General features: G+C 38.6%; 1 protein-coding gene across 1 annotated transcript in view; it reads left to right on the forward strand.

Moving 5' to 3' along the window:
- Window positions 1-21,632, forward strand: part of RAB31 (RAB31, member RAS oncogene family) — a 60,316-nt gene extending 38,684 nt beyond the window's left edge. Inside the window, exons 4-7 of the mRNA XM_056483340.1 lie at window positions 118-189; window positions 2,002-2,108; window positions 6,008-6,117; window positions 17,451-21,632. Coding sequence (XP_056339315.1) covers window positions 118-189; window positions 2,002-2,108; window positions 6,008-6,117; window positions 17,451-17,548 — 387 coding nt within the window. The 3' untranslated portion in view covers window positions 17,549-21,632. The remainder of the gene's footprint in view (window positions 1-117; window positions 190-2,001; window positions 2,109-6,007; window positions 6,118-17,450) is intronic.
- Window positions 21,633-24,011: the final 2,379 nt, after the last annotated feature.

A 24,011-nucleotide genomic window follows, 5' to 3' on the forward strand; every position in this document is an offset into this window, starting at 1 on the left:
CTGTGGGATGAAAAAAAGCAGGTGGTCCTTCCATGGCAAGTCTTTGTGACCTGGCAAAGCATGTGATAATTCTGATTTATTAATGATACTTTCTTTTGGGGGTTTATGTTTTAACAGTTTCACTCCTTGGCTCCCATGTACTACCGAGGTTCAGCAGCAGCTGTGATAGTGTATGATATCACCAAACAGGTAAGACCTCTGGGATCCTTTTTGCCTGTGTTAACTCCTGTGTTTGGGCCTGAGTTGGAGTTAAACCCCACAACTGCAGAATTTAATTTCTCTGACATGTATATGCTTCGGTAGTTTGTGTAGATCTGGCTGGAGGTGTCCAACTGCCTTAAAACATTAAATAAAAAGTCTTGCTTCTGTGTTGTTTCAACTTAGGTTTGGAGACTGCAAATGATTATTTGGGTTTCCTCTAAATAAGAAGACAGGATTACAATACCCCCTACCACCACCACCACCTATGTTCTTTGTGTGGAGTTGAATTTTTACTACAAATACCAGCTGTTACCTTTATCATTTGAGTAGAAATTAAGTTGTTTGCATATTACTCATTTTTAAGCTAATTATTTTTATCAAAGTGTAGCATTTAATGTTTGTGTTGCAGGTGTCATGTCTTAATTTTGAAACTGGTAATGAAATCATGAGTCTCTGACCTTTTGTCTCAACATTATTCATTTGAAATGAAAATTGTATTTTTAGATCCTTAACTTCTCTGGCCCATTTCTCAGGCAGAGGAGACTGGGAGATTGCAGCTGAATGCCTCTTTCACTCCTTTTGGAAGAAACCCCTGCTGATATAGCAGAGTTAGAGGCAGTGCTAGTGGATGGATGGCCAGGAGAGTTCACTACCATTTCATTCCTTTCTTGCCAGTTGACCTATTTACCATGAGGTTGGGAGGACTGGTTTGGTTACCCGGTGCATTAGTGCAATGATCGGTCACTGCTGTGCAGCAGTGCTGTTCTCCACTGCTAATTTGCCAGGAAAAGCTGAAGAAGAGTGAGTCATGCTGGATTGATACTTTTGATTTAGATATCTTACAGTTGATCTTGTCATATATTGTAAGAATAAAATTTTGTTTTCCCAGCCTTTCTCCAAGCTTATGTGCAACAGCTCTCAGGATAAAGAGGGGGAAATACGAGAGGAAGGTCAATGTGTATTTCACTTTTTGATGCTTAATATTCAGTATTAATCATTAAAGAAAAATGGATTTTTTTCCCCAAGTGACTGATATGGCTCTGCCTTTGGTGATTTAGACCCAGCTCTTGTGTGCATTTCTGAAGGGGAAAAAATTACTTGTAATCTATTTGGGAGTTCATTTTGTCAGTAAGCATTTCAACTGTGCATTATAATTAGAATCTCCAGAAAGAAGTGTTATCTTAAAGCTACTACTTCACTAGTGTAAAGAAATAGAAAAATTACTATTTAAAGGTAGGTAGCATCAGATAGAGTTAGAGTTAGTTTTTGTTCTTGGAGAGGAAAAAAGCCAAGTGAATTGTCACCTCTCTCTTCAGTCTTATAATGAGTAAACTGTGGTTTATCAGATCACAGGTTTGGAAATGCAAGGAAGTGGGCATCTCTGTGGAAGCTCCATTGCATATTACCAAAAATATGATAGTGATTGAGATGGTAAGCCACTGGACAGAAGTGAAATTAGACAAATGAAGCTCACATTAAGTGAAGAAAATGAGCTACTAGACAAGCTGGGGTAGTTTCTTCATCACTGGAAGTTTAATATTCAGTCCTGCATTGGAGCAGGGAGGAGGGGAAGAGGAAAAGAGAGAAACATCTAAGTTCAAGAATTAATTTGAAGAGGTCTTATGGCCTAAAGCTTGAAAAGCAAATTGCATAGATAGATAAATGATCTTCCAGTCTTGTGATCTATATAATAATTATTGCATTAGTACTGTCAAAGCTGTGCTGCTCTACTTTAAAAAATAGGCAAGTACATTTGCAGAGAGTGTGCTGGTAGCTTACTTTGTTATTTGTCTCATGTAGGATTCATTCCATACTTTGAAAAAATGGGTGAAAGAACTAAAAGAACATGGTCCTGAAAACATTGTAATGGCTATCGCTGGAAATAAATGTGATCTTTCTGATATCAGGTAATACTTTTTGTTTGTTGTTTTCATTGCATTAACTATATTGTTTCTTCCCTTCAGGTAACAATTTTGCTTCTTTGTTATAGTAGTATATAATTTTGGCCTCCTGTACTAGAATCAGTGATTCTAGCAATGCATAACCTCAACAACAATAGCACAATTTGAATTATGTATTTTTTTAATCTCTCTTTTAGTGCCCTTCCTTTTTATTTGTACAATAAATACATCCTCTATCTGGTGAATCATTTGGAATGGAAAAGGGGTCTCTTTTTTGTTTCTTCCATCCATTCTGTTAAAAGGTGCAGAATGTAGTAGGTGATGAGCAAAACCAGCAATGTAAAGCTGAGAGGGTGGGCAAGAGGTAGAAAAATATTAATCACAGAACTTGGAGAACTTGTGATTTGCAAGAACAGAAACTGCTTCATAATACTGGATGTAGAAAGTGTATTTTTGGGGTTTTTTTTGGAGCATAACCTCAGGTAAAACTTTTGTCCCCTGTTTGAAGCAAAGAAATTCCTAGGTAAAAGAGGGAAGGGTTGAATCCACACCCCTGCAGAAGAGCTGAGATGATGCTATTTGGAATAAGAGTGAAGCTAGAATCAGTCTTCTGCTTGTTAGCTCTATTTTGGATTTGCATTTATCCTTTCAGGAAATGGAAGCACATTCTGCTGTACAGTAGTGATTCTGTTTGACAGTCTATGACTATTATTTCTTGCTTCATCTATCAAATATCAAATCTATCAGTACAAACTCAATGATCATATTTGATGCTTTCTCCTTGTGACCTCATAGAGTTGTTCAAATGCATCCCCATTTATTTAGTTGTTGTTACTTTGGCCCAGATTCACCAGAGCTCTGGAGCATGTGTGTAACTTCAAGTAAGTGCTGCGGTGCTTTATTGAATCAAGGCCTGCATGAGGGTTGGACCTGTGTGGGTTTTGTTTTGTCCTCCCCCTGCCACTGTCAGCCATGAAACAACACAAAGTTGCTTTCTGTAAGCAGTGAACAAGCCCTAATTCTGGCAAACTTCTGATTTCTGTTGGGCTAAGAGTCAGGGTATTGGTATTGGTATCTCCTACGTGATGTTGTGATATGCTGGTCAACATGGTGAAACTGAGCCCTACAAGAAAAAAATTTCAAGATACGAAGGAGGAAAAAAGAGGAAAGGACAGCAATAAAAATAAAACTAAAAGCCAGTTAGCACAAATCAGGGATTTTGGTTGCCCTGAGAGTCACTTTAAAATTTGTTGCATAAGTGTTCCCAGCAATACAGTTGCTGGATTAACTCAAGGGTAATAAGTCTGGAAATGGTGACAAATGGTCACAAATTTGCAAATGAGTCCAAAACCAGCCCTCTTCCTGCGTGCTGTTGTACCAATTGAAGACTCTAAAAACATCCTGCATCCCAGAAATGTTGTGAAAGTACTGGACTCCCTCAGTGAGCAACTGTGATCTGTGATCTTCTCACCATATTATTATCAACCACAACCTGTAGTTTACTGATTGCTGATCATCCAATTCCTGCTCCTGTTCAGCTGGTTTAGCTCTTCTTTGCACAAATTGTTTTGCTGTGTGAATGGTCCTCGTACTCCATGAGTTTATGTCTCTTAATCTTTTTGGTTTTTATGGGAGAGGACATTTTTTCTCTTCATAATTATGAATAGTTTTGGTAATTTTTTTTTGTGCTGTTGTTCTTTTTGCATCTCTCAATCTTTTTTCTTTCTGAAATTATCCAGTGGTGTCCAGCTGAAGTTATTTTGCTGGAAAAATAGAGAGTAGACTATCTCCTTTGTGATATATTTTCACAGTTCTTCCAGAAATCTGATTGTTTATGCAAGGCATGCAGCTGTTTGCATTTTCTGTCTGCTTTATGTTTCAGATTTACTTCAGTAAAAATGGTTTTAGATGAAACATGTCACCAATTTATCAGATTTTTTCTGATGAGTAGAAAATACTCATGCCTTTAGGCACAGAGAATTTACAAGTAAGATAATGTGAGCACACAGGAGCAAGCTGCTGTTTGTATGCATTTTTGGCATCTCTCCTTGGTTTTGTGGAGCTTTTGGCAGATGTTTTGCTGGATATCAGAAAGGCAGCTGCTTTTAAGACCAATGTGAATAGATGCAAAAGAGGTGAAGCTGACCTGGTTCAAGTTGTTTTGATTCTGTCATCTCTATGAGTATAAGAGATAATGTAAGGAGGAATTAATATATTTCTCATAATCATTGACCATGTTACCCTCCCTGTTTAGCATCTAAAATTTGGTTTTAAGCTGCCAAGATGTATTTGGGACACTTAGCGGTCACACTGCACTTCCTCAGTGTTGTTAATAAGTTATCAGCAGTTCTTGGTGCTCTGTTGAAGTAAATTTCTTTCCTACTTTGAAGGAATTTCTACAGATAGGCAAGAAATTTTATCAAGTATAAATGCTCATCTTTGTTGTAGTACTGTCAACTCTTAGAACTGCTGAATGTTCAGCACACTTCTAAGTAATAGGAATAAGGCTTTCTTCTGATGTGTCCTGTTCTTCTGACAGGCCATTAAAAAGTACTTTCAAAGACAGGAGCTGAAACTTTAATGCTAAAATGTTGCAAATGTCATAATACTTTTTTGAGCATTATAGAATTCAATAGTTGTAACAGCAGCTAAGAAGTGTTTCACTTCCCTAAAAATGTGGTTCAGCTTCTTAACAAATTTGGTCACTGGGAATCATTGGTTTAGAGAATTCAACGGAATTTCATGCTCAGTTCTTCATTCTATACATCCATAATATTTCCTTATTCCGTAATTTATCTGGACTTCTTTAAATCCTTTGACATGGTCCTTCACATCATCATTCTCTCTAAACTGGAAAGAGATGGATTTGATGGGTGGCCTGTTTGATGGATAAGGAGCTGGTTACTCTGTTGCATGCAGAGGGCAGTGGTCAATGGCTCAGAGTCCTGATGGACACCAGTGGTGCCCTTGGGGATCTGAACTGGGACCAGTGTTACTTAATACCTTCAGTAATGACACAGACAAAGGGATCGAGTGCACCCTCAGCAGTTTGCTGATGACACCAAGCTGAGTGATGTGTCTGACATGCTCATACCAGGAGTCTCTGGATTGGTGTAATGGAGCTGTGGGGTGAAGTAGTTGGTGCAGATTCTGCTGTTGCTCAAAAATCAGGAATAGAGATGATTACAGTTAGCAGCACACATGGGTAGATCCAACTCTGCCACCTGGCTCAGGGAGATACAAAGCCAGCATGGGGCTCGCTTGTTTAAAGCAGAGATCTTTTTGAATGTTGTAAACTGCATTTGCCAGCTTTTGACATATGAAGTATTGGTTGCAAAATGAGGTTGATCTGCTGGTGGTTTTAAGATGGAGTCACTTTGGTGAAATGGCACAGAATGGTGTCCTTCTCCAGTGAACTGGCACTCAGATTGCTGTTGCTGATGTTCTTGAAGTCAGTGGCTTTCATACTTATTTCAGAATATCTTGTTTCCTTGCTGCTTGAGAAGACCAAGACATACGTGCTCTTATTTTCATCCACAACAGTTGTGCCCTATCTTGTTTGAATATTTGGCATGTGGAGAGCGCTTTTCTTATCAAAGTCACATATAAAACACAAGCAAATGTGATTTTCTTTAAATTATCTTCCTTTTCTGAAGGCATGGATTCAACAGCAAGTCTCAGAAATCTGCAGATTGATCAATTTTGTTGAAATTTTGATACATTTGAATAAGATGATCTAAATGCCATGTGAAGAAAGATAGTACTGCTTTTATGGAGATGAAGAGCATATTAATGCTTTTCTGATCAGGCTGTGTTTGAGGTTGTTTGGGGTTTTTTCTTAAAAATTAACCTTTTTTTTTTTAATTTGACTTCTTTTATTTATAAATGTTTTAATTTTTTTTCAGGGAGGTTCCTATGAAGGATGCCAAAGAATATGCAGAATCCATAGGTGCAATTGTTGTTGAAACCAGTGCAAAGAATGCTGTTAACATTGAAGAACTTTTTCAAGGAATAAGTAAGTAAATGTTCCCTTTAATTAATTTTTATTGTTTGGAAGTTTTCTGAAAATAGCTGTGTGTTTCAGGTCTATAAACTACATCCCCAAGGACATCAGTAAATCCTGTGAAGCCTGTGGTATGGCTGCTATTTATGCAGATGTAAACTAAGAACAACTTTGAATACACCAGAGCAAAACACAGTAGATAGTAGATAGAGGGTAAGCCTGTTCCTTCTAAATCTGTATATAAATCCTGGCCTGGGTCACATCTGCTGTTTCAGACCAAGCCTGCTGTAGAGGCAATACTGTTGATCTTACAATCATGTTGCTAAAAAACTTAAATGCTGATAAATGCTCCTGGAGGGCATTGGTAAGTAGAAGATAGTCATTGTAGTGAAATACATTAAAAAATCCTCAAACAGATATGTTTCTCGACAGGCCTTCTAAACATCATGAGACTGGCACTTGTCATGAGGAGAAGAAAAAGTGTCTTGTTCAGTTTGCCTTTCAGAGGTTCCAGTGCTGGTCACTGTTTGCAAGTGGGAAGGACCTTGCAGGCTGGAAGGGACCTCACAAGAACTTGAGTCCAACTTTCTGCCCAAACAGGCTTGGTAGTGAATTCAGACCAAGTTGCTCAGGCCATTGTCTGGCTGGGCCCCAGAGCAGAGGTTCCACAACCTCCTTGGGCAGTTGTTCAGATAGTCCTCACAGTGACATCCCCACATCAAGTCAGAGGCTATTCCTGTTCAGTTCACTGCTTGTCCTGACCCACTGAAGAGCACTTTTCCTAATGTTCTGTCTTGGCTCCTGTGGCTTGCTGCTGGTTCTCTCTGCTGCCAGAGCGTGCTTCTGGCTCACACTCAGATTTCTTCCCTCAGGTCCTTTTTGGGCAGAGCTGCTTCCCAGGCAGCCAGTCCCAAGCCTCTCTGATTGCCAGGGGCTCTTTCTTCCCACAAGCAGTACTTTCTGAAGTATGTAAGGGCTCCTTTTGACCCATATCTGCCTCCAGCCTAAGAGCAGCCCTGCCCTCAAGGATACTGAACACACCTCTGAGTTGGGTGCCATCTGAGGGCTGAATTGTATTTTCTTCCTTCAGGCTCTGATGAAAGGTATTGAGCAGGGTAACTGGCCTATGGGTAGACACATACTATTAACCACTGACTTTTGAGTCTGATGTTGCACACAGCTCACAGTCTGCCTTTCTGGACTGTAACATCCCAGCTTGGATGTACCAGGATGCTGTAGGGAGAATTATCAAAAGCCTTGCCAGAGTCAAGGTAAACAACATGCAGCACTGTCCCAGTCATGCTGTCATAGAGGGCAACCAGGATGGCTGGACATGGTTAACCCTCAGTAAGTCCCTGCTGACTGGTCCTGGTATCAGGACTGACCTTCTTCACCTTCTTGTGCTCAGAAGCAGCTTGTCAGAGGATTTGTTCTGTGGTTTTCCCAGGAAGCAGAGTGAGGCTAACCAGCCTGTAGACCCATGGCTTGGTATGTCCCTATTTGAAGACAGATATAATATTCACTTTTCTCCACAACCTTTCAAAAACAACAGGGATGATAAAGAATGCTCCTCCTTGTGTGGGTTAAGATTTCTTAAGAGCTCCATGGTCGGATCTTCTTCCATTGCTGCTGTTTCCTTCTCTCCCTGAATCCTCTTCTGGGGTGCAGAGACCTAGGAGACAGCATGTCCAGACACTCAACCTTGTTTCCGTGAAGTTTTTTTTGTTTGGTTTGGTTTGTTTTGTTTTTTTTTTTTAATTTTATTTTCACATCTTTTAAATCAGCTGATATTACCTAGCACGCTCTACCTGTGAGGGGGCCTATTCAACTGTTTGCTTTGCTTACATGGGATGTATTTGAAATGGTTAATGAGAACCAGTATTCCTAGAATACACTACCATTCTCTTGCCTCCTTTTAAAAAGGAGGTGTGTGCCACAGGGCTGTCTGGAGGAACTGGTTCTTCCCTGTGATAGTTTACTTGTTTGTCTGCATCTGATGGTTGCAGTTGCAGATGTTCTCACAGAGGAACTCATTTTTGCCACATAATTAGATAATTAGTTTCCATCTTTGATAGGCATTGCTGCAGCTGGCAGTGTGTGCACTGTCCCTAATAATGAATATAATAGATGAGGAAAATCAGCTAAATTAAGTTTAGTATGAACTAGATACCCAGGCAAGTGCACTTAATTCCACAGGCAATTACTTCTATATATAGAAATATTTGGTCTCAGTGGATCTACTTGTGACCTTATCAAGCACTCAGCAGAGAGAAAGGAGAGATGTGGTAGGGTATGGTTATAGAAATATAGTGTAAACCAAGTGAAAAATGTTTGATTAGTAGTAGAATTAATTAGTGTGATTCTGATTAGGCAGAGAGTATTGATAAGCAACTTTCTGATATTTTACACCACTTCAGTCTTGGTGCAATTTCCAAAAAAGTCTGTCTGTGCCCAAGTTGCATAGTGATATTTCTGCCTTTTCAGAGTATGAAATCCTCCTGTGGCAATGTTTCCTACCCTGTTGGCTAATTTTGTTTGTGTGATGCCCTAAAAGTCACGCTGCAGCTTTCATTTTGCTTTCATGCTACCTGAGAGTTCCTGCCCTTCTCCCTGTGCTGCTCATCAAGGGCATGGTGCTGCTGCCTGGCCTCTGAACAAGGAAGCAGTAATTTCTGTTTACCTTGGACTTTGCAGGTAGACTGTATATGTTATCTATTTTGCAGTCTAGATTTGGAAAGGTATTCCAACATATGTGGAGTATTTATTTATTAAATCCTCCTTGAAGCTGATAGCCCAAGCAGAAAGGGTAGACTTCATTTTATTTTAGCAAAAAAAATTACCTCCTTCCTGCCTATGCTTTTCATTTCCCAGGGGAATTTTAACATAAATTTTTTTTCCTTCCTGAGATGTCTAACAACTGTCTCTTTCCAGGGACAATGTTGTGAATGGAGTGAAATATTATGATGGAAGAAATGTACTCATAAAGATAGAAAGAAGGCATAAAGAAAAAAGGGGAACTGCTATGTTTTGTTGACAGTCGCATAAATCTTGGGAAAATTACATAGATTGTTGAAAGATTGCTTCATTTCTAAGGTTACACTGTGCTTAAAAGATTTTTAAAATAAGTTTCACGATTTGAGGATTTGGCTGCTTAGAGGGATATCTTCATAGCACAAAGTCTCAACACAAATCTATCATCCTTAATTTGTCTCAAGAAAATACAATATATGAAAGACTAGAATCAGTAAAAGTTTCTGATTTTTTGAAGATGGGTCAAATTTGGCAGGTGAAGTACTCTGCAGTTGCTGTACTTGGACAAATAAGGCTGAGAAGGCAGACTGAGCACGAGAGTCAGCAGAGACAGTGTTCTGGGGAGTTTGCATTGAGCTGAGTAATGGGCTACAGCTCCTGGGTTCTGTTGTACCCGTGGGATTTCAAATGGTAAGCCTCTACACTTAGCCTGGGTTTGTTTAGCAGTGCCTGGCTTAAGGCTTGCTGTGATTGTGAAATATCAGGTGACTGATTTATGTCTCTGTAAACATGAAATGAGTATTTTTAATACAGTTGTATATCCCTCACTTGAGCTAAATTTTTTCCCAATGTCTTTCTCTAAAGGTTTTTGACATAAAAAGGGGCTTAACAGTTCAATGTTTCTTTCATTTTTTCCTGTAGTTCTTTTTTAATAGCTGAGTTTCTATAGGAACAAATGTTATTAGCTTTTTATTTCCAGCCTTGAAGGAATCATAGGCACTCTTTGTCGCTGGTTTTTTGGCAGCAGCAAAAATGCCAGGAATGTATTATACAATAGCAGTATAATGAAGCTGTGCCTGGACAGGGGGTCATACCAGTTCTGTATTGCCCCTTCTTGTTTGTGGGACTTTAGCCCACTGACCTTTGCTTGTGCCTGGCTGGTTTTCAAAGACTAAACAAGCTACCCCATGTGTACTATCATTTAGTGGCAATCATACCCTTGCAATTCTCAGACACCTGCTCATTTACCAGCTCAAATAAGCCTTAGTTACTTTATTCCAATCTGGTACACGCCCAGCTGTTTCTCTGGAGCCTGTGTGTGTTGCCTGCTACCTCAGCGTGAAGGTGCCCCAGATAGGAAGGAGCAGATTACGTAAAAGCCGCCCCGGGTGCACGGCAGAGCCGAGGCCGTGGCTCCCTGGCTAATACCGGGGAGCTGCGTTCCGGAGGGAACTGGGCGGACAGGGAAGATGCTGAGGAATACCTAGCTAAAACATAATAAATAAATAAACCTGGGTTTAAACAAAACCAGCACTGTGGCCATGTGTTGCTTTCTTTAAAGTCTGGGAAATCATAGGACAATAGAATGGTTTGGGTTGGAAGGGACCTTAACGATTATCTAATTCAACTCCCCCACCACAAGCAAAGATGCCACCTAGTTGATTAGGTTACTCAAGGCCCCATCCAACAAAAGCTGAAGATCGATGTGCTACCAAAGGGGGTAAGATTAAAGCATTTCAGCATCCTCTGTTGAGGGTGAGAAGGAAGTAGGAAGAACATTATCAGAACACTCTATGGAGACTGTGAGAAGAGTGGTTAGCACACTCACTCTTACTGATACACATACTATGAGGAGAGGCAGGCTGATGTTTGAAATCCAGATAAGAACATTCTTCCTAGATGAGGCTTCCTAATTAGAGCAGTTTCTGTCTTGGGATTCAACCTTTCATGTGGTAAATGCTCAGTTATAAATGTATGAAGCTATTGATTTTCTGATGCCTTGCCAGCAGCTCATATATTGAATATTTAATGTAACCCAAATACTTGTTTCCTAGAAATACTAGGAGATTAAAAAAACTAAATCAAACTCAGTCTCTAGAGTTTACAATATAACCAGTTGTGTACTGGACAAACTAAAGAGGAAGGTATGAAATACCTGTGGAATGGGGAAGCAAATATTCTATGTTTGCACTAACTGAGATGGTCTTGGATGGGCGGAACTGCAGATGGACAGTCTTCAGGCTTTGTGAGTGATTAGTGATGGTTTCCATCCTTTTATCTGCTGATTTGCAGATTTCTATGAAGTACTTTGAAGAGGTCTATGAAAGATCTTTTAAGAAAAGAAAGTACATTTAGGTTACAAAGAAAGCTCACATATGCCAATTTTTAAGGTAGTATAAACTCATAATTGAATTTTTCTATGGGGTGTGAAAGGATAGAAGCATATTATCCAAACTTATATTTAAGATTATATTCTTTACAGTTTATGTTCCCTTTCAGGATTAGTTTTCCTGTTACTTCCAGACTTTAGTGAATGGACCAAAACTTAATGACCTTTGGACTATTCCTAAAGTTAAACATGTGAGGTACTGGATTTCTCTCCAAACAAGGAGAGCACTTCAACTTAGAGAAGTAATAAATAAACTGACACAGCCCAAAGTTAATTACAGCAGGACCTTGAGTCAAGATTGGATCTCTTAGTAATTAAGTAATTAGGAATACTGTTGTTTACTTTGATCCATGCAAGATTTAAACATTTGTTTGGGTTTTTTCTGGAGATTTTAATTAAATGAGCAAAATTGTTGTTGTATTGCTGCTTCCCCTAGCAAGCACTTGTGTCAGCAATCTATGCTTTTGCTTTAGTTCAAACCAAACCAAACCAAAGGCTTTATTTTTTTGCATAGAGATGCTGTTAGGTGTGCTATTAGGAGTATTAAAATAATTGCAACTTAACTATGTTTACTTATGCAATAGATTTTATTGTAAAATTTATTGTGTTCCCTTGCATAAAAACTTACAACATGAGTAAACAGTCATCTCTGTCATCTGGGGAAATCTTAACATCAGTATATCTATGGGGGGGAAAAAAGAACTAGAGACAGACTAGTGAGCCAGGCTTTATAATCCACGTGAGAAACTTCTAAAATACCACTGAAATAGGTTTCAGAGCATGAAAGAATTTGGGGAGATATTAAGTGGGACTGTTTTAAGTCCTACAGGTGCAGGAAACTGCCATAACTGTGGGATCAGATGTGTCTGCTTCGCTCTGCTGTGCCTTCACAGATGGCTGTTCTTTATTAATGAGGTTTGCAGGGGCTCATCTTGCTGTGATACAGCTGGCAATTTGAGGAGGCGGTTCTGGCCATTGTATAGCTGTTGTACCACTGCTTGAAGAACTTAGCCTTTTCTCAGGTGAGCCATTAGAAAAGCTCACCTGAGCTCTGACAGGTGTCAGGCTGCTGCTCTGGGGAGATTGAAATGGATTTCACCTTCCTCCAGCCTCCTAAAAATTATGTTTTACATGATTTTCAGGAAGATGGAAAGAAAGGCAGAGAAAGCCACTGCACAGGACTCTGATTGCTTCTTATCCTTAATTGTTGTTATGTTAGATAGCAGGATTCTGCTTCTTGAATGGCCTGAAGTTGTGTTTAGGAAGGTCTTGGTTAGATATTAGGAAAAAGTTCTTCACCCAGAGAGTGTTTAAGCACTAGAATAGGGTCACATGGAAGCATTCACAGCACCAAGCCTGACAGAATTCAAGAAGCATTTGCTCCCAGGCATGTGGTGCGACTCCTGGAGTATCCTGTGTAGGGCCACCAGTTGGACTTGACAATTCTTGTGGGTCCCTTCCAACTCAGCGGATACTGTGATTCTGTGAGTCTTGGGGATTTGACTTCATCATCTGGATGTGCCAGCTCAGGTTGATCACAGCACATCTGTTTCCACACTAAATGTTTCCTGCACTGATATGTTTGTCCCTTTGTAAGCATGGTAACTGTTGCAGGGTTTTTACTGTGCCTTATGCTCAGCTTTAAGGCTGATCCAAACCTTTCCTTTCATGCAGATTTTACAGGTCAGTGATGGAACTAGTTTCATATTTTAAAACCCAAACAAGAGCAAAAAGCTCAGCTCCAAGCCTGATTTTTCTGAGCTAGTGAGTGTCACAGCTTCCAACTGGAGCATCGCCTTCAAAAAGGAATAAAGAAAGCAGCTTTTATTACTTTGATGATGCCTCCTGCTTCCAGCTGCAGTAGAGCAATCCCTGTCCATTTTTCTTCAAGTTCTGCTCACTGAGCTGTTATTATCCAGTCCCTGTTGGCTCTCTTGGATCTCTGCTCCAGTTTTCATTTTTCTTCATTCCCATTTTGTTTATCTCTTGTTCCACCCTCCCATTTCCCAATCTCTTTGCCTCTGGCACTCTTAGAACAGCAACGCCCACAGTGCTGATTAATCTCTTAACAAACCTCAGATTCAGTAGCAGGAGTTGGAATTCTACCAGGCTTTGGAGAAGACTCTGACCTTCATCCTGGACTCTCTCAGCCCAACTCAAACATACCAGAGAGGAGGAGATGCAATTGCTTTAATGCTTTTCATCTGTTAATCTGGATGATTCACTTCAGAACTGTGACAATTTCTGTAACCCTACATTTGAGCAGTCTCTTGTGATGCTTTTTATTTTACACATTAGTGTTTACTGGAATGAGAGAGTGGAGGACACCAAGACCTCTTCAGAAATGTGCAGACGTGGATGGTTGCAAACAGCTTTGTTGCACAAAATCTGTGAAACATGGTCTGAAACTTAGTGAAATGAAATCAAAGTATATAATCTTATATTTAATAATAGTGCAAAATCAAATTTTAAATTTCAGTCAGCAACTTACTCTATAGGAATATCAGCAATAGGAACCATATATACTTCTATACCATCTCAGTAATATTTTATCCCCAAGTTCCTCATTTCACCAGTTCAGTTGGAGAATTCTTAGATAAATGTGCATTCTCTGTGAATAACTATTTCTTCTTTAATCCTAAAACCCACTCCTGGTGATCTTTGGCAAGCTGGCAAGTTGTGTCCTGCTCTTCAAAACAGGGCGAAGACTATTTGTGGTCTCGTTTGTCATCTTAAGTTAAGCAAGAGATAAGAACAGGTTGTCCTGAGAGGGTGTGGATGCCACATCCCTGGAGGGTGTTCGGGGCCAGGTTGAATGGGACCCTGAGCACTCTGATCTAGTGAATGACTTCCCTGCCCATGGCAGGGCTGTTAGAACCCTCTGATCTTTCAGGTCCCTTCCAACCCAAGCCATTCTGTTATTCCAGGAGTTCAATCTCTGATGGTCCTTTTAAGATGACTCTATCTTAACAAGCAGTCTTCAGTTTGAAGAGGAATTGCCTTAATGTTTTTATTTCCTCAGCATGAGAATTGTAGGGCTGGATGTCAGAGCACTGATGCTTCTTTCTGACATAAACTGCATGAAAGAAATAACCTACAACATTTTTAATTTATGGTATTCAATACCGGGACATTTTTATTACTCTGGAACAGAGACTATGGATGCCAGTGAGATACAAATTTTAAAGGAGTATATACTTTCCAAAATTAATTCAGTTTGTGACCTCTGTTGATCCTGACTCAGTGCCAGCTGTATTTGAGTCGGTGTCAGCAATATTGATGCCATATTTATCAGGAGCTGAATGACAAGATAAGATGATCACAGTACTTTTAGGTGGCAAAAGTGACTGAGCTGAGTTAGAAGCAGGAAGTGTAGATGCAGGCTCAGCATTTCACTGCTCATCCTTAGTGTTCTGCTGCTGCTTAGGACTTTCTCTGTTACCTTGCCTACTGTCAGGGAGGCCTAGGGAAAGACAATAAGTCAGATGGATTTCTGACTGATTTTTTTATTCACTTCCCTTGATGCCTGATGAAAACTCAACTCACTGTATCATTTGCTGTGGAGCTGCTTCTCAGATGTTAGACTGAGTTTTATGCTCCAAGATAGTTACTCCTGTCATGGTAAAAGCTGCTTGGGCAGGGATGTCTTGTAACTAAAACTAAAATGATTTAACTTGATGGTTTAATAATTCTGGTAATAAGATAAATAATAAATGAGGGAAGAATCATCTACTGAAAAAATATTCTCAAACTCAAAAAAAGTAAAAATTTAGACTGTTTAAACATTTATTTCCTTACATTGAGTTCAAGGAGGGAGTGGTGGTATCAAAACAGCAGAAAACACATAGTTCCTGACAAACAGTACTTAAGTTCAAAGGCCAGAACTAAAGTTCATAACAAGCAAATAGGTCTAGAGATTTTTTTGTCTTTATTATTTATAGATGTTATCTTGTGTGGGTTTTGTTGTTTTGAGAAATTACTTAAATCTGGGTGATTCTTAACAACATATATTGTGTCCTGGTCTGAACTGGACAAACTGCTCACTGACCTTGAAGCTTCCAAGGTTTTTGCTCCAAAGATAAGTTTGCTTGCTTCTTGGCTTACATATCAGGAGTACTGTAGAAAAGATTTGAAACTCATAGAAAATATGAAAAGCTGAATGAAAAACATAGAGTTAATGTCTTTGTTTAATGCAGAGTTCTAAAATGAAAGGCTAGTTTGCACATTAAAGCTGTCTCCTTTCAAAGTTACTGTTAGAAGAATCAAATGTTTAGAGGGTATTTGCTTAATGGAAAATTGTTTATGGAAGCCATGTCTACAGATTCCAGGCTTTTTAAGCTACATCGTGTTCTGTCTGGATGAGATTGACTGGGTTTTATTTCACTGGGACTGAGTTGAAAGCCCTCTGGAAGTGTTAGTGGTACCTAATGCAGAAGTTCCCTGCAGGTCTCTATGATGACAGTGTTGCCTTCTTGCCAAGCCTCTCACAGATACCATGTTCTTCAACTTCTCTAGAGTTTTAAGAATTAGTGGATCTCTTTGTCTCCAAACAAAGCAAACAGAACTAATGCATGTAACAGCTGGGTCTGTAACCACCTATTCTGCTTTTTATTTTACTTTACAAACATAAAGTCTGAACACAGTGTTAAGCAGGATGTGAAATTGATATTTTAGTGACCCAAATAGAGTTCAGCATTGTAATGTCAGTGCTTATACATGCTTTGGCCCTCAAGATACACATTTTTCACTCTGTTGGACCTGATACAGTATCTTTACCTTAGTAACGTGAGGATATTTCCCTTTCTTATTCAGTTGTACAGACACACAAGATTATCTGATTTAAAAGTCACACTTTTCTTGTAATACCTGTGCAGAACTAACTGAATAAGAGAAAATTTGAATCTTGGCTAAAGGTAATTTAAGGACAAGTTTTACAGATGAAATTTTTCTGTTTGATTTCATTGGGATTGGATTTTACCTGATGGCTTTTAATTCATCCACCCACAACCACTCCCCCAGATAACTTGTAGGACTCAGGCTTCAACATAGGTACATAATTCATAGAACATTTGGTAAGAGAAAGCTCTGGATAACTGAAGCAAAGGATGGGGAAATCTAAACTGTAAAATCCACCTGGATTATGATGAGCTGTTTACAGGAACTCTCTGTTCTCTGAAAGTGGTATATAAGAAACAAATGTTAAGTATTTTAACTCATGTTATTTAACATGAGTAATGGTAAACCCAGGAATAATCCATAAAAATGGATTCAGCTTCAGAAAAAAAATTTAGGAAATCCACAAAGTAATGGGAAAGTACATTGCCATGATTGTAAAATCACAACATACTGATGGAGAGCTCACACAAGGGTTTAATGCAAAAGCCAGGTGCACACCAGAGAGACAAAGGATGGATTTGACATAGGAGAAAATTTTTTTCCATTTATTATTCTTATTATTAAGCACATTGTACGTTGTCCACTAATAGGAAGCCAGTTAGACAAAAGATGCAGCAGTACTAAAAGGGCACACAGGGGAGAGAGTTGGAGCAGAGCCCTTCTGCCCCAGGAGAGATCTCTGGCTCTCCTGTAATGTCTGAAATTCTTTCAGACACTCTAAATAATTACTCCATAAGATGATTAAAAAATCAGGAGAGTTTGTGGGGGAGGGAGTGATGCTGATGTTAAATAATCAAAATTGTCAACTGGAAGGACGTGGGTAACCCCTAAAAAGAGGCAGAGATTCAATGGAAAGAGCAGATGTGTTTCTCTTTGTCAAGTATAGGCATCATGTGTTTACTTACACTGCTTAGTAAAACTCCAGTGTGTTAGGACTAAATGCCATGCAGATTTAGGACAGGCACAATCTCATTAAACTTGCACCATTCATATTTAGGTGGAATTAAGAGAGAGATGAGAATTTTATCTTTCTAAGCTGCAAGGAGCTCAGTAAGATAACTGGTTTTAAAAAATACATGGATAATATTTCAGTGTACTTTATGCCTTCTCAATAGCCATATTTCATATTTTTTTTAATATGAAAGTCCTTTTTCATGAACGGGATACAAGGAAAAATATTCAAGGTACCGTTATTTTCTTGTAAAGTTTCACAGATGTAATTCTTATGCAACCTAGATTCTTCTGTTACCTGCATGGGTGTTGTTCTTACATCAGAAAAATTGAATTCACGTCTCCTCATGTGTTTCAGGTCAGCAAATTCCACCGTTAGATCCTCATGAAAACAGTAACAATGGAGCAATCAAACTTGGAAGGCAGACTTCACAGACGGGTAGGCGGTGCTGCTGACCCAACTTGATCTTTTTAGATTTACTTGAAAAACAGCACCATTTGCTTTTTTTTTCACTGAGAAAGGACTTTGTGATCTCAGTGACGTGGCTCCTTATCTTGAAAGCAGTAATTTCAATACTTCCCATGAGCAATAATGCAAGGACCAGAAGCAGAAGGCTTTACTTCAAAGGGATTTTGCAAAACCCAGTTGGAAAATCCTCTCTAATATCCTGTCAAAATTACAATGTCAAAGTACTCCAATTCTCTGTTTAAACCAGTGACTGGTTTTTTTTTTTAATAAAAAGATCAGTTTATGTATAAAATTTAGGTTTGCCGCAAAAACTTACCTTCTTACATTTGCAAAGTGGACTTGGCATGTTTTTAGAGTTTTCTCTGTAATAATAGGGTGAAAAAAAACCCATAAAACCTGAATTTAGCTTACAGTTTCTCTGCCATCTTTTTATCTGGACTCTGCTTCACGATTTTTCAAAATCTGCAGCTTCATCTCCTACTTTCAGCAAACATCAGCAGGAAGTGGACTGAATTTGCTAACTGAAGAAAAAAGTGGATCCAAAGGATGAGTGAATGCAGTTTTTATGGACTGGAAGTCAAAATCTGTGTCAGGAAGTGCTGTGTATGTGGAAGAAGGAGTTGTCATGAAGGAAACTGCCGGACCCTGTACGGTTTCTGTGCTCCAGAAAGAAGTGAAAATGCAGCCACTGTGTAGACTGGAATGATTCCTTGTGCAGGGTGTGGGTTTCAAGAATTGCTGAAGATGTAAAAAGAGCATAATACAGGCTTAATCTCCACTGTTTACCAGGGTTCCTACAAATCTTTGCCCCAGACCAAAGCTGTCTGTGGTCGAAGTTGTGTATTGCTTGGTTTCTAAAAGAGGATGCCCCACTCCTCATGGTCTCACTGCTGTGTTCCAAGAGGTCTTTGAGTTCAAAGAACAATATTTCTGTGCAAAAAACTGCACAAGAGAGCACAATATAATTTGGGATTAGAGGCTGGAATCTAAAAAAACAAATATGAATGCTTGCTTACAGATGTAATTCCCTGAATTTGTGGAGTAGTTTTCTCAATTGTGTGGGGATGTGGTTTGAAGACACTCTGGGTGGTATCTTTGAAGCGTGATGCACTTGGAAATGCAGTGGAGGAAAAAATTCCTACAGAGGGTTATGAACTAGAAATAATGTAAAACTGTATGTGTTTTCCACTTCCATCTTTTGTAAATGTGTGTGACTGAGATGATAAAATCCAGATTTATCTTCTTCATCAATTTCATTTGAAGTGGGAATTAGAGTAAGAAATGCTGTGTTCAAAACCAGAGCCCAGCCTGAATTCCACAATATTAATTTGTTCTCTTATGAGGAAAATTATCACCACTGCACATTTTCAGGAGGGCTTATGAAAAGCAAACAAAAGGGAAAAATAACTTTCCACAATAAATCATGAGCAGGCAGCCCTGAGCGTTGCTTCCGTGTTGATACATAGAAAACCAGACCTTATTGGCTGGTTATGAGATTGCTTAGATAAAATGTCACTAATTGTTAGGGTTTGAAACAGAGCCAGATAAAATCAACAGGAACATTTTGTCTCCAGAGGGCTTGGAGTAGTATAGGTAGGAAATATCTGGATTTTATCTAAGAACCTATGCTGCATTGTTTTTTCACATATAATTAATTTCTCCTATATTTTAGCTTCCTTTGGGAACACTCATTCTAGAAAATACAGCTTTGGAAATTTCGGGTAAACTTTCAGTTTTCAGCTGTGCTGATATACAATGCATGTCTCTGACTCATTGCAGGAACTATTTTACTGATAGTCTAGGGTTATTTAAGTGAAGATTCAGTAATCATTGTTGATAGCTGGTGAGGGAGACAGGCTCTTTTAGGGAACATTTAATTCCATCCTGGTACAAGCAGGTCTGCCAGGGATGCCTGGCTCTTTCACTTGGCTGGGGAGGGAAAAGCTTAACATGGCCTTCAGTGCTAAGAAAATATCAAACTTACCAACATTACAGGTTTGTACACTTTAGAGGGTCTATGGCCCAATGCTGGAAGAGATCTGATTCCTCCTAGGCAAAACCCAGTAAGGGACTAGACCAGTTACTCAGACAACAAGGTGAGATCGAACCCATGTTTTTAGAGGTGCCATAAACTTTAGTTCACATATAGCAGTTATCCATAATTGATTTTTAAGCTTTTATAAATAATTGTTACCTTTTTTTTAACATGGCATCTCTAAACTTACTAAATTGTAACTGAAAGCTTTGTAAGACAATTTTGTGAGTACCTTGTATACTCTAATTTATGTTAGAACTGGCAATTGATGCTGATCTTTGTGGGATATTGTCCTGAACAACCAGCTCTCATAACTGGCTTTGAGCAGTATGTGAATCAGAACAAGTTTATGAGTTATATGTTAAAATTGTTTTAAATTGGAAGTTTTTACAATGGATCTCTGACAGATTTTAAAATTTGAAAGGTGACTAAATAGGTTTTGTTTTCGGTGGTGCAAATCTAAATCACTTTATTCTGCTTTTAGATTTTTAGAAAATATTTAAATTAATAAGGATTCTGATTGTCTAAGTTCTTGAGATTTGGTTTACTGGGAGCTTCAGTAGGGAAGTCGAAAGGCAGAAGAAAAATAACAGGCCAGTGAGGTGTGCAGAGCAACTTGCATTTTCTCTGAACACAGGGATCACCTTTGACAATGTTGTTGCCTCTGCTGTTTGTCAAAGCCAAGGTGCAACTTTAATGTGCCTCTTCAAATGGAGCAATTGTTGGTTATAAAAATTGTGATTTTAAAATGTAAAATGAATGATTTCTGCTTCCATTGGTTGCCTGTGTTTCTTGGAAAGTACCATCACCCTTCATAAACAGCCACAAAAATGACAGAAAAACACCCACTCTCAGAGTTTTAAGTTTCACCCACAACTGGAATTCCTCTTAGTAGTTAATGGCTGGTGAAAAGCTAAATTACTGTACTGGAGCACCTGACTGTGTAACTGATCTTCTCTAATAATAATAATAATAATAATAATAGTAATAATATCAATGCTGCAGTTCTTGGTTAGCCAGCTGGTGCTGGGTTTGTCCAAGACTGTTTTTTTCAAGAGAGCTGGCAGCAGGACTGAGGCACAGGCTGTAGTGCCAAGGATATTTGGTGGAGCTTGTTTGCACTGTGACTCAAGACTGTGACTGTCCAGTTGAGGGTGACTTGCTTTTCTGGCTTGACGTGAACTAGTTTAAAAAAATTCTGAAGGAACTAGTTTTTGTATATGCTCTGCATATATGTGTGTATATAAGTAAAATTTTATATTGTTCTGCTGACATGTAGTGTTTTTTCACTATGTCTGGTTCTCATATACTACATGTATTCTGTAAGTACATGTTTCTGTTAATGATCATTTCACCTGTATGAACTTAAAGTTGTGGATCAAAGGTAGCAAGAAAATAGAGATATGTATAGGTACAATTTTTGACTTGCCATTCTTGTGCATGAAAATGGCATATTCTAGAAAATGTCTTGCAGACTGAGAAATCTAAAAAGGGCCATTATTATTCAGGAATTGGAACTTAGAAGTAATAGTGGCCCTCAAAAGAAAAAACTTATTGTTTTTGCTCTTAGTACAACATGTCTATATAAAGTGCTGCAATGTAACATGAGTCTGTATCAATACCTAAAAACCTTATTTGTCATCCCATGTCTTCACTAATCCTTCATGGCACATGGGAATAAGCATGACTAGATAGGTGACATGTTACGTGAGCATTCTGGCTGCCATCAGACTGTTTCACTACAGTGATATATTTTACTAACCTACCCTTAATTATTTAAACCAGAGTCAGTGATAAATTGCCAGTTTAGAATCACCTGCTAGGTAATCTTCCTCTGTTTTGTTTTTATAAGGGCTTTGATTGGGCTGGACCCACTCGCTTCATGTATGGGATGCTGCAATCTGTTAATACTTTACCTTCTGTTTTACATATTAATTGTATCATACCTAATAATATTTTTTCCTCTAAAATGTAGTTTTTGTGTTTTATTTAACCTACAATGACTAACACTAATAAATGTTTTAAATGCCTCTGAATTGGGGATATCTCTGGTTTCAATAAGGCAAAACAAAACAGCTCCCATTTTGCACATCCTTTGCTCTTGAAAAAGGGCTGTCTACAGTCTGTGGATTACTTGCCTGGGATTTAAATGCTGCTTGAGATGTATGTGGCTGGCCTTTGAGCAGAAAATGAATGCATTCCTGGGGGATCCTGCAGTTGAGGTGAACTTCCAAAAACCAGAAAAAGAAAATCTGAAAATCCTTTTGCTAAGTTATTTGATTTATCCATTGGAAGAGAGGGACCTGAGTGTCCAACATCTGCTAAGGAATTTAGAACAGTAGCTGTCAGTAGAAAGTGAGCTTCCACTTACCACTTGCATTGAATAGCAGCAATGACTTGTATGGCTCATAAGACACTTCATCTTTTGCATGCTTTTATTTTGGTGTACATTTATTTTTTAGCCCTACTTTATGTCCCTCTGTCAGACTTGTGTCTAGGAGTTAAGATTAACTCTCTCTTAAGAAATATGCAGTATTTCATTCCCCTTGGGTGCTATTGTTTCAAGAGGTGTTTAACTACACCAGCACTTTTTTACACTGTTTGGTTCATGTTCTCACAGTTGTTACAACAACTATGAGGACTATGAATGAAGAGCTGGGTTTTTTAAGGAAAAACAGGTGTTTGGACTAAGACTTTTCTGACCACCATGATAAATTCAATGCACAGTAGTACACAATAAACAGTGTAACTCAAATAACAGCACAGAACACCACTTTCCTGTGAGTTTAGTTACTGCTGGAAGATACACAGCAGGATCTGTTCCCTGCTTTAAAGCAATTACAATTATCTTGAAAAAATTATGTATCTTACCTCCAGCTGTGCATAAACAAGAAGAATCCCAGGTACATAACTGTAAACTAAAGGGTGATGTACCTAATTCATGGAAAGCCTAAGCCCCTTTACCTTTATCCATGTATTGGAAAATCTGAAGTGAATGCTGTTTTGCCCCTAGGTGTTTGAAGAGAGTTGTGCCCCTGAATGGATCAGTCCTTGTGTTGTCAGCAGGATGTTTTACATGGCTTGGAAGCATGTGCTTGTGGTGCTCTAGGTTAGGTTGGAGTTGCATTTAGCAATGAGAGGGGAGCTATACAACTGGCTGGAAAATAAATCTCTGCTTTCCTTTTGAAGACTGAAGGTTGTGTCTTGAGGTACTTAAGGAAAAGTGTTTGACATTTCAGCCTTCAAAATCTTCACTGCAGCTTCATTCTCTGCAAAGAGCATCATAGGACACCCTGCTGTGATCTCCTGAGCGCTGCACTGAAATGAGGACAGCAAGGCTGATGAAATAGTCTGTGTAGCTATTTCATACCTCCACCCCCTCACCTAATCTGCAAACTGTTTAGGCCACTACCAGGTTTTGCCTCCCTTTCCTGAAAGGAAAAGAGTAAGATGCAGGATTATTATTTTTTATCCCCTCTCGGTATTGTTTTATACAAGGCTACAGAATAATTTTCTTTAAAAGTGTTAAAACACTCATAGGAGGATAGACTAGCTAAAGGTGTTGTACAAATGCTTTTGTTAATTGGTGCTGGTTACTCCCTACGGACTTGACATTAATGATAGGATAGATGTCTTCATTGTGTAAGGGGGTTCTTGGCCATCTCTGAGGTCCTCTTTTAATCTACTGTTTTTTGCAGGCTGAACCAGGGATAAAGTCATTTCTTGATATAAATTCCCTCTCACTGTCCAGAAATAAGACTTTTCACTAAAAACTATAAGATCAATAGTTAGTCACATTTAGCAGGTTAAAGATGAGAAAGAATGAGTAATAGCATAATGTGGCATAATATAGCTTTTTTCAGATCTGTTTCAGATGGGTTTCTTGTGTTTCAATTAAGAAGAGTCCTTATTGTAAAGTACCTGTATTTCTGATACTACCAAGTGGGTCTTGATGCAGATTAGTTTACCTTATCACCTACCATTGCTGTATATTTTGTTCAAATAGGAAGACAGGCTCTTGATACTCATTCATAATAATTTTGTTTTACAGACATAGCTGTAGAAGTGTTACTGGAATTGTTTTGTAACATAGATATGTTGTGAAAACTTGAAGATAGTACACTGACAGAACTTGAAGTGTAGGAGACCTGTACAAACTTGCGTTTAGTATCACATCAATTAATAAGTTTTTAATAAGATATCATTATTTAGTGTGGAGATAAGAATTTTGAAGCTCCTGTTAGTTAGGTATTAACCTATTGGTTAGGTATTAAACATTTAGAAGCTTGGGAAGGATTTCTTTTTTCTGGCTATTAAATTACTCATTTTTTTATCCCTGAGACTGCCTTAAAGACTTAAAAAAAAAAAAGCTTTCTTTGAAAAGTACTGACCTTGTTTTCTCAAAAACTCCTGGA

This window comes from Oenanthe melanoleuca, chromosome 2 (genome assembly GCF_029582105.1).
Source record: "Oenanthe melanoleuca isolate GR-GAL-2019-014 chromosome 2, OMel1.0, whole genome shotgun sequence".
NCBI classification, from domain to species: Eukaryota; Metazoa; Chordata; class Aves; order Passeriformes; family Muscicapidae; genus Oenanthe; species Oenanthe melanoleuca.